Source organism: Lycium barbarum, chromosome 3, assembly GCF_019175385.1.
Source record: "Lycium barbarum isolate Lr01 chromosome 3, ASM1917538v2, whole genome shotgun sequence".
Classification (NCBI taxonomy): Eukaryota; Viridiplantae; Streptophyta; class Magnoliopsida; order Solanales; family Solanaceae; genus Lycium; species Lycium barbarum.
Genome location: NC_083339.1, coordinates 122,326,114 through 122,337,533, shown reverse-complemented (window position 1 = coordinate 122,337,533; position 11,420 = coordinate 122,326,114). Strand labels below are relative to the sequence as shown.

General features: G+C 33.4%; 2 protein-coding genes across 2 annotated transcripts; one reads left to right on the top strand and one right to left on the bottom strand.

The window, feature by feature from the left end:
* The first annotated feature begins 2,694 nt into the window (after positions 1–2,694).
* On the top strand, positions 2,695–5,309 carry LOC132631236 (uncharacterized). The gene is made up of 5 exons (XM_060346837.1): positions 2,695–3,077; positions 3,350–3,903; positions 4,042–4,187; positions 4,323–4,526; positions 4,869–5,309. The coding sequence occupies exons 1-5, from the start codon at positions 2,695–2,697 to the stop codon at positions 5,307–5,309; spliced, it is 1,728 nt and encodes a 575-aa protein (XP_060202820.1).
* Positions 5,310–8,968: 3,659 nt separating this feature from the next.
* LOC132631234 (uncharacterized) lies at positions 8,969–11,161 on the bottom strand. Its single transcript, XM_060346836.1, has 3 exons — positions 10,826–11,161; positions 9,614–10,441; positions 8,969–9,313 (listed from the first exon to the last, which is right to left on the bottom strand). Exons 1-3 carry the CDS (start codon positions 11,159–11,161, stop codon positions 8,969–8,971), a joined length of 1,509 nt encoding a protein of 502 aa, XP_060202819.1.
* Positions 11,162–11,420: the final 259 nt, after the last annotated feature.

The window sequence follows — 11,420 nt, the reverse complement described above, 5'->3', positions numbered from 1 at the left end:
CCTCAAGCTGTAACCTCGCCTAGCTTAGATCAGAAAGTTTTAAATACCAACTAGAAAACCTCTATTGAAAGTCATCAGGAAGAGAGGACTGATGGTTTTAGATGTTGATGAGAGGAAACAGTGGTGTTGTTGGAGCTACTGTCATGGTGTTTAGAAGGTGGTGGGTATATCTCAATATTTTTTATGGATTGTGTGTCAGTCTAGGTTTTTTAGGTGTCAGTGTTATGGAAGTGACGGCTGAGTATTAGGTCCCTCCTCTTTTCTAAGGTTCTTTCCAATTTATAATGTAAAATTTTCACAAACAGCTATCTTTTTGTTCTTTCTAACAATCTATAACTACATGTTCTACATTTACAAATCGTAGCCGGAGGATCTATATTTAGCTAGTAGACGCGTTGACTTAAATATAAGATAAATATAACGGAAATACACACGCTGAGAAAACTGAAAGTGTTATATTTATGGAAACAAAATCTATTCCAATTTAAATTAAAATCAGTTTTTAATGTTCCCTGATTCACACAAATATCCTCCCATTCCATATATGATCTCATATCTCATTCAAACAGCTAACAAATTCAAAAAAAAATTGAATTCAAAAAGTACATTCATATTTTTAACAAAAAAAAAAAAAAAAAGGTTCAAAAACTAGTTCATCAAAAAACTTTGAAAAATAACAATATCATACCAGTGAACAGAGCTCATTTTAAACGACGAATATATATTTTAATTCATCTGTTGAAATATCGAATTCAAGTTGAGTTCATGATTGAGATAACAACGTTTTCACTGCAATTTTTTTATTTTTCTGAAATTTTAAAAAATATAGTCAAAATATATGAAAAATATATCTGAAATATAGTCAACAGAAACCAAAATAAGTAATATTGAACATAATAATCAAAATACAATTAAAATATAGCCAAAATATAGTCATAATTGAAGTAACAACGTTTTCACTGCAACTTTTTTATTTTTTTTATTTTTCTGAAATTTTTCTAAATATAGTCAAAATATATGAAAAATATATCTGAAATATAGTCAACAGAAACCAGAATAAGTAATATTGAACATAATAATCAAAGTACAATTAAAATATAGCCAAAATATATATGAAAAACAACCAAGAACAAACAGTGATAATTAATTATTTAGAGTTGCATTGCTGATTCAAACAAAAAAAAAACGAAAATATAGGTTAAATACACGGTGAAATGTAAAAATCAGTATAAAATCTTACCTTTTTTGGGAATTAGATTTGAATTATGAGTGAAATTAATGAGTAGTTAATTAGAGATAAACAAGAAAGTTGAACTATTGTAAAATTGATTTGAATTTGGAGGAAATTAAGGGATATTGGGCATAATGGCGTGTATTTAGGGGGATAGGAGAGAGGGACTTTTTTTTTTTGCTTAAATTTAGTGGGTGGGAAGTTATCAGATTAGTGTTAAAAAAGTGATAGCTATAGGAAGTAAATATGTTATATTTTAGCTACTAAATATAATTATTGTAAAGTTTAGTTATGTTCCATAAATAGGTAATAATGTAAGCTATGCCAAGTAAATTTTACTTTTATAATATGTAGGGTTTGAAAAATGATGAAAAGGTTTTTTGGGTCTATGGGCCTTGGAATGGTGCAAATGGATTTTTATAATGGAAAGGAAATTTTTGTTTTTTCTTTTGTTGTTATTTTTATAAAGGGTGCATGTGCTAAATTATGGGGTCCATAAAAATAAAATTTCCCTCCTATGTCCCTATTAATCTTTTTCATTTTTCATTTTTTCTGCGGATCCCACGCCCAACAATATATCCCAAAATAACGTGACCCTTTCTATATGGAACAAAATCACAGGGACCACCTAAAACAAAATTGTAAAACTTACATAAATAGCTACTTTTTAGTAGCTTGTAACAAGAAATAGCTATAAAATTGTTATTTACTAAGCGTAGCTGGTTTTTTAGTTGAAACGCGTGTATTTCATTTTTTTGAAATATAGTGAAATACACGGAACGTCCGACACTGGTGAGTAAAATTAGGCCGTATTTATGGATTTTTTTTTTAAATTCAGGGATTCAGTTTAAATCTTCCCATTAATCACGCGTAATGAATGTTCTTCCATAACAGATTATGTATCTCTCTCCACTTTTATCACAATCAAAACTTTTTGAATTCAAAAAAATACTGAAGATCTAAAAAGATCCAACTACAGAAGAATCTCTTTGAGGTCTGTTTTCTACATTCGAATTCTTCAAAATCAAGTTGAAATACACTCAATAAGATACGAACGAGTGTATATATGGAATTTTAGTGAAGGTCAGATTTATATTTCAGATTCTACAAAAGGTATGTTTCAAATTTTCAATGATTTGTGTGATTGTTTTTTTTATTCAATCTTCTGTGATTGGAACGATGATTTTTTTTTCCAATGCAGTCACTGTTCTTCTAGTTTTGTTGAATTATCAAAACGAAACATGTCAAGCATAACAACAGTGATCAGACACTCCGGTTTTTGGAATGAACAGAATTGCTTTGTTGATTACAAACTAGACGCAGTTGTCTTCAAAGATTATTGTTCATACGGTGATTTGGTTGAAACTATAGCAATTCAGTTAGGTGTTGATATTAGCAGGAAAACGATATGAATAAAATATGTTGTTGAAGGAGACAACATGCCAATGGAAATACGCAACAATATGGGAGTAAGGGTGTATGTTGAGCTTAAGAGAGAAAACAGGGGATTTAAAGCATATCCGTTGTGCGTTAGCATAACTGATAATGATCTTGGGAATTTTGTGTCAGGCGAATCTACAGTTGGAGACGATATGTTTCAACTTGAATTTAATGATTATATGTATGCTATGGACGTAGTTGATTCAAATGATTTGGATGCGTCGAATTGTGCTAAGGCTGTTGTTTTATTTGAAAACAACGATGGCTGGATAATTTTGAACAAGGAACATAAGGATGTTTTTGTTGATCAAATCTACAAAGATAAGGACACTCTGAAGAATGTTATGGCGAATTATGCAATTCGCAAAAGATTCAATTTCAGGACAGAGAGGTCGAATGCCGTAAGGTATGTTAGTCACCTAAAAATATGAAATACATTGAAATATACTATGAAATATATTGAAATATACTAAGAAATGCATTGAAATACAGTGACGTAAACTGTTGTATTGCCATTACATTTCAGTTGGATTTAATTAAATACAGTGAAATACGAACTGTTTGAATTATTTAATTCCATTATGTAACCATTTCAGTATATATAGACAATGTATTTAGGATCTTGTATGTGTTTGAAACTTCAATCTGACTGTTCTTTTTTTGTATTGGTTTATGTAGTTACACTCTGGTATGCTGTTCAACTGATTGTCGTTGGAAATTCAGAGCTTCAAGTATTGCGAACTCTGAAATGTTCAGAGTGAGATCTTTTCATGACGAACATACGTGTCCATTGAAGGACAAAGTGTATTCCCAAAGGCAAGCAACAAGTTGGTTGATTGGTGCGTCAGTTGTTAAGCCAAAAATAGCAAATCACAAGAGGAAATATACACCTGGTGATATAGTAGACGACGTAAAAAATGACTATGGCGTTGATGTTTCTTATATGACGGCCTGGAGGGCTAGAGAAAAGGCAATGAATGAATTAAAAGGGGAACCAACAGAATCATACAAGAAGTTACCGGGATATGTGTACATATTGGATAAAACATACCCTGGATCACATGTGAGAATGCACAAATCACAACAAAACGAGTTCTTGTATTTGTTTATAGCACTTAAAGCGTTCATAAAAGGCTTCGATTGTTGTAGACCAATAGTTGTAGTAGATGGTTCCCACCTTAAAACTACATATAATGGTACTTTTGTATCAGCCAGCACGTTGGATGGTACAGGTAGATGCCAAAATGTTTAAATACATTTTTTTTCTATTTTTTGGTATATTTCGTTGTATTTCATTCTATTTCCAATGTATTTTCAATATGCTTTATGCTATATTTCACTGTAATAATACACAAAACATGTATGTGCAGGTAATATTCTACCATTGGAATATGGTGTGATAGATTCAAAGAACGATAAGTCTTGGACCTGGTTCTTTGAGCATTTCAAACAAGCTTATGGGAATAGGGATAACATGTGTGTTGTATCAGACAAACATGAGAACATCATTAAGGCGGTGAGTAGAGTGTATTCAACTATGCCACATTTGGCGTGCATATGACATTTATGGAAAAATGTCACCACGAAATACAAGTCGAATGGTAAAGTATTGAGTCCTGTATTCTATGCACTTGCAAAAGCATACACACAGATTGAGTTTGATAAGCTGATAGAGAAGATTGAGAAGGTTGATTTTCGGGTAAAAGAGTACTTGGAGGATGCTGGAAGGGAAAAGTGGGCTCGACTGTATTTACCCGTTAACAGAGGATGGACAATGACGTCAAATATAGCCGAATGTATTAATGGAAAATTGGTAGCAGCAAGAGAGTTGCCTGTTTTCGATTTTCTTGAAGAAGTGAGGAAGATGTTTGGGAGATGGAATTGCACTAATTGGAGGAACGGTACATACACATTCACAACACTTGGTAATGCATTCCAGCAATTGTTATCAATAAACGAATGTAAATCTCTACGTATGACGGCATGTTACTGTTTATTTTGTTGAAGTCTGCCTACATATATTTCAATATATTTCAGCATATTTTAGAAGGTACTTAAGTAATTCTGTTTGGATTGTATATTTCCATGTATTTCATATTAATTAATTCTGTTTGGATTGTATATTTCCATGTATTTCATATTACTTATCGTTGTTAATATTCAATGTATTCTGGTCTGACACATTCTTCTTGATTAGGTTGAACCATCAACTGAATATGTGTATACCATAAAGGATGAGGCAAGGCGATTCATAATTGATCTTAAAAAGAAAACATGCAGTTGTCGGATGTTCCAAAAGGACGAGATACCATGTCCACATGCATGGGCTGTATTGAAGATTAAAAGTCTTATGCCTGATGAATATTGTTCAGACCTATTCAAACCAAAGACAGTGATTAAGACGTATGATGTGCCTGTGGATCCTCTGCCTGATGAGAGTGAGTGGAATATTCCCACACACATATGCGATGAAGTTGTTTTGCCACCAAGATACAAGAGACCCCCGGGAAGGCCAAAGAAAAAGCGAGATAAACCATTAATGGAGACGATGATTGGTAAACGTAGGAATGCTTGTAGTACTTGTGGACGTCTTGGTCACAATAGACGTTCTTGTCCCAATGAGCCACGTAAGAAGTAGATGTTTAGATTGTAATTGTTTTTTTTTAAAAAAAAACTTTATCCCCAAAAATATTAAATAAAGAAATTTTTGGTTCATCGTTGTATTCTGTAATTTTTGTCCTTCATTTTCATAATAATATTGCATAAAATTCGGTGTTAACGGACGTTAAAATGAAAAATAAGTGAAATGTTTAAGAAATATTAAGTTGCATTAGGACTGGAATAACCAGAAGCAGGTGCTGGAATACAACCCTGATTTTTTGTATTTCACTATATTTCGGTGTATTTCCTTTTGCATTTTCACTATATATTTTTTTACATTTCACTATATTTCTGTGTATTTCTCTGTATTTCAGTGTTCAAAATGTAAGAGTATTCCAGTTCACCTGGAATAATTTGTCGAATTGAAGAGTGGGTATATAACATTGGAATATATTGAAAATACACCAGAGGTTGTTTTCATTAAACGATAAATAAAAATATGGGAGACTTAAACAAAAAATAGTCGTGAAAGAAATTAGTTAAGTCATTGATGAAAAAACACTGCCATTTGTCAATTCTTAACAAAACAACACAACAAAATGTACAAAAATGGTCAGCAAAACAGTACTGTGAAAAACGATTCAACATTAAAGCCTAGTGGACTAATTAACAACTACTGTGTCGACCGCGTTGTAATCTATGGCAGGCCTAACTGGTCTTGGCGGCAGTTCATTGTCACTGAAGGCATTCAAATTAGCCTTTTGCCATCCGTATTCCCATAGTAATTCCCCGTATTTATTACGTAGTGTTTTTGCATCGATTTCAGATGGAACGCCTCGTCCAGAACAAAAGTATTCAGCAAATGCGGCAACATACACACCACAATCCCTGAAAAAATAAAAAATAAAAATGATTATTGGTTGAGAATTTTGAAAAAAAAAATGGAACTCTGATGTTGAAAGACATACATGCTGCCAGAGGCTTGTTGTGGCAAGTCGTTCACATACATGACATGAAAGTCATCAGTATGTTGTTTGCCCTTGTATGATGAGTGGTTAATCCAATCGATGCCTTTTTTTTCTCGTAAAATCCAGACAAATGTAGATGATGTGGCAATAGGGTAGCTATCTTGTGTATTTCTCTTCTAACAACAACATCATGACCAGCAGCTCGGTATGAGTTGTAGATGTACAGACGCCTGCACGTAAAAGAATATTACATTAGCTCGGTTAACAGGTTGGTAAATTAAATTTCATACGGACCTTGTGGGATAGAAATAGGAGGAACATACAGGGAGATATGCAGATTTAATGAATTTTAAAAAAAAAGAGTAGGAATACCTGTCAGTGAATGGCACTACAATCAAGATCCAGTGATTTTCCTCTTTGATGTTGACAGGGATGAGAACACAATCAACTGTATGCCATGGCACATTAGCCAGCATCCTATGCCCGTTAATGTACTCGCATATTTCGTTCTTCGAACTGGCAACACTACTGGTCCCCTCCGGATTAGCATATGCAGGATGAATTTCATCAATTTTGGAGAAGAACATACAGTTAACAGTTGTGAATTTGAATCTTTTATCCTTGTCGTACTTGCCTTTACTCCGCAAGTAGTAAAAAATCACATCAATATGCTGTCAAAAAAAATGAAATTGGTCTAATGGATACTGGTAAAAAAAAATGAAATAATCTTCTGTAGAGAAATATGCAGTTTGAATGCAGGAAATATAGAGAAATACACATAAGGAATATAGAGAAATATAGGAAATATAGAGAAATATGGGAAAAAAAGAAATGGGAAATATAGCACCTCATCATTCCAAGACTGGCCATTCATCGATAAGAGATAGAACCAGTTTTTGTCATCAACATGTAACACACCAAAATTGAAGCCAAAATTGATGTCATCTGGATCCAAAGCTTGCTTATTCTTTTTGTAACGGCTTTCCTTACCCTTTCTAAATAACAACAATCACTTATTTTCATTTTGAAAAGTTTACTTTGCTGAAAGAATGAATATATAAATTAAAAAGGTAAATACGTTCAAACTTACTTTTTATCATGCCTTAGAAGTAGATCCCGTTCAAGCCAATTCCGGTATTGTTGAATAAGCGAAGTATTTCGCGGGCCATTAATTGGATCTTCAACAAATGGATGCTTCTTTTTAAAAATGGAAGGTGTGGGGTCTTGAACAGAAGCTTCTGCAGAGCCGTAATTAGTCATGCAAGGTGAACTGAAGTATTTACTAGGTTTGACTATCCTAGTTGGAATAAAATCTGGTTAAGCAATTACAACTTCCGCATTAATCACTGGCTATTGTATTCCTTTATCAGCAGACATTACTGGCATAACAAATCCTTTGTGACCCGTTTGATGAAACACGGATAATCCTGACGAACCTATTTGGCTTGGTAATATTTTGTCAGGGATCAACCATTGTGACTTAGTAATGTTCTCATCGAACCTGTGTGGAGTCTCTAAAATTGAATGATCAGTGATGTCCCCGGGTTGTAATCCCGCACCTGCTTCTGGTACACGAGTTTCTAGAGGCAACTCAATGAGCATCTCTGCGACCATTCCCTAAAAAAAAGAGATTTAATAAATGTTAAGTATAGCAGTATCTTGAAAAGATCTATAAGATTGAATGTAAAATTTACCTCTGTTGAGTTGAAAGATCCTTCGTCCGCCCGATTAATCTCTTCAGATGAAGCTTTACGTGTATCTGCTCTTAAATTTCCGACGGTCACTACAATTTCCGGAACTTCCTCATGTAACTTTGGTCCAACACCTTTTTGAATAAGAAAAAATCAAAATTTAAAACAAAATCATAACATAAAAATATAAGGTTGGAGAATTACTAAATACACAGAAATAGGGCCAGGATTAGATTGATTCTGTGGGGGTGGAAATACATAGAAATACAAAAAAAAAAAATGTAAAATAGAAAATTGTATCAGTGAAATACAAACGAAACGCCATAAAATACGAAAGTTTGTAAAATATAAAATACCGAGGAAAACATAACTTTAAAATTATAGACTGGAACATGGCAACCATATACTTTTTTGTGCATACAATGCACAACAACATAACTTTAAAAGATGGATTTCACGTCACAAACTCATTTTACCTTAATTGACTCATCATCATGTTTCGGAGGAGATGTTTGAATGGTAGAATCATGACGTAAGTTTTCTTCAAGCGTTAACTGTAGCCCAGCATCAGTTTGATGCTCCGGCGCCTCACTATAGGCAGCCTTCACATAAAAAATGAATTAATATAAATTGTATTTCGCAATAAGTGTCTAAAATGTTAGTTCAATTGCTATTTCACACATTTACCTTGTCCACAGAATTGTTCCCCTTGATTGCTTCAAATAGCTTCTTGAAGTTGTCATCCATGAAAGTTCGAAGCTTGGACAACTCACTTGTGAACTCACCAACGACCTAATATTTAAACAAAAATAGTATTTCAATTTGTTTAGAAACAATAAATTAAATACACCAATTTTTTTTTTTGTTTCGTAACTAAAATCACTTACTGATTCCTTGAAAACTTGAAAATCTTTCCTTAGCAATTGCATTTCCTCTTTCATGGATACAGTAGGGACATCACGTAGGACTGTGGTGTTTTGGGGTCTATTCGTTTGTTCATTCAACTTTGGTGAAGCAGACTTCTGTAAAATAGGCTTTTAAGCAACCTTTTGATCCTTGTGACTCTTCTTCACAGTTGTTTGTTGTTCGGTGTGGATTTGTTGTTTCTTAGATGTGGAAGCTGTTGTAGGAAGTTGTCTGCGTCTCTTTGAAGGTGGAGAATATGTCTGATTCGTCCGTTGTTGTTGTTTGCCCTTAGAAAGGTGGGGGGGAGTAGTACTGAAATCATCAAAGTCATCCACTGGCATATCTGTGACTTGGGTACCTTCATGGGCATCAACTAAGACATTTTTGTCTACTGTATCTCGACAAACAACAACATCGGGCAATTGGAGGCTCTCCAACTCACTGCTAGTGGGGATTGTATTTACAAATGTACAGCTCTGAAGAAGAAAGAAATAAATATTTAATTAGTGTGTTATAAAACTATTCACACTTACATTTTGAACACTGAAATACAGAGAAATACACAGAAATATAGTGAAATGTAAAAAAGTATAGTGAAAATGCAAAAGGAAATACACCGAAATATAGTGAAATACAAAAAAACAGGAAAAAAACCACCAGAAAAGCAATAATACGACAGTAGAACAGTGGAGTACAAACTAAAATCAGTAAGGCATAATTGCAAAATAAAATGCTATGAAAAAACATTAGAATAAGTTAGAGTGTTCGAATATTACCAACTGTTTGTCGTCTCTAAAAATGCCTTCCATCAAAATATTGTATTTTGGCTGACTGTCGATGGACCTCCAATTCAACATTCTTGGAATGGAATTTCCGGATTTAATAGCGAGATACGATGGAACTCTTGAACAACACTTATAAAGACAAACTTGCATAGCCAGTGGCATCCCATGGATCCTATAATACTGTGTTGTGGCAGAATACTTCTTGCTGATGCTTCTAATCAACTCGTTAAAAGCTTCTTTGCCCCATGGATAATCTACATACCTTCCATCCTCAACCACTTCAAAATGAACCCTTGGTATATTCGTTTTCCCAGGCTCACCGCAAAAGATGTATCTATTTATAAAAAACAAAATTGCAAACTTAACAGCGTCCTCATCATTATCTCCCCAACACTTATTCTTAAAGCAATCAATGAACTCCAATCTTTTTACTTTACTCCTAGTTCCACCAAAATATACATCCATAATCCTATTCGATTTTTCCTCATCGTATGTAAATTGACCTTCATCGGCTACAAAATTTAGCCCGCTCATAAGGGCAAATTCTCTAATGGTAAATCTCAATACGGTACCATTTATATCAATTGTAAAGCAATCAGAAGTGCTCTCCTTGAGCTCTCTTACCATGAAGCACCTAAAAATCTGTGCTTGAACCTCCAGGTGCTGCATTCCGAGGAATTTCCCAAATATTGTCTTGGAAAAGATCTCTAACTGTGGAACAGTTAGCTTACTCTTGATATCTTTGAACACCTCGATATTAGTGTACCGTTGCATCGATGGAGCCTCTTCAGGATGACTCCTAACATAGAATTTAGTTTCCTAAAATAAAAATGCAACACTAAGTTAAGGCTGAAACAATTGTATAAAACATAGACACACACAAGAAATATACTGAATTGCATATCCAAGAAAAATATACACACAAAAAAAATTGCATAACACAACTAACACATCTTTTAAAATCAATAAGTACAGAATAATAAACATATGTACTTGTGAAAATACATAGAAATATAATGAAATACAGTCAACTACGAAAAACAACTACCACAGTTATGTTGTATATGATATAAACTACAGTTGATGCACATATAGATTTTATTAAATACACATAAATATACTGAATTGCATATCCAATTATGTTGAAATATACAGAAATATAGTGAAATACAAAACAACAAAATCGAAAAATGTCATCAATACCTGTTCATCCTCTTCCAGATCTACATCTTTAACAACATTTTTACCCTTAACGTCTGAAGAAGGCTTGGTTACTTTTCTCTTATTTTGTTGAGCAACTTTAGAACCTTTTTTTACTGGTACAACATCTTTTGGCTTGCTCGGTTTTGGAACTTCAGTTGGAGGAAGTTGACGCATCCTTGATGGGTCATGAATCTTCTTGCTTCTTCTCTCAACAGCAATTTTAGCAGATTCTCCTGCAATTGGAAGTTGTTGTGAAAATCCCAAAGAGAAACTAGGATCATCATAAGCATGAGGACTACCTCGTGTATTCCTACTTGGAGTATCTCTTTCCGCCATTAAAATGGAGAATTATATCTTGTTTTAAACACTCTAACAATGGCTGAAAACAGAAAAAAAAAAAAAAAAAAAAAAAAAGGAATGAAAAAGAAACAAAGAAAACAATGAAATATAAGAATAAATATAGAGAAATACAACAAAGAAAGTAAAAAAATTCTAATAAATTATCAAAATTCGTTACCTACACTGTGTGGGTAACGATTAAGGAAGATGGAATCGTGATAATAATGATGATAGATAATGGGCGTATAATACGGTT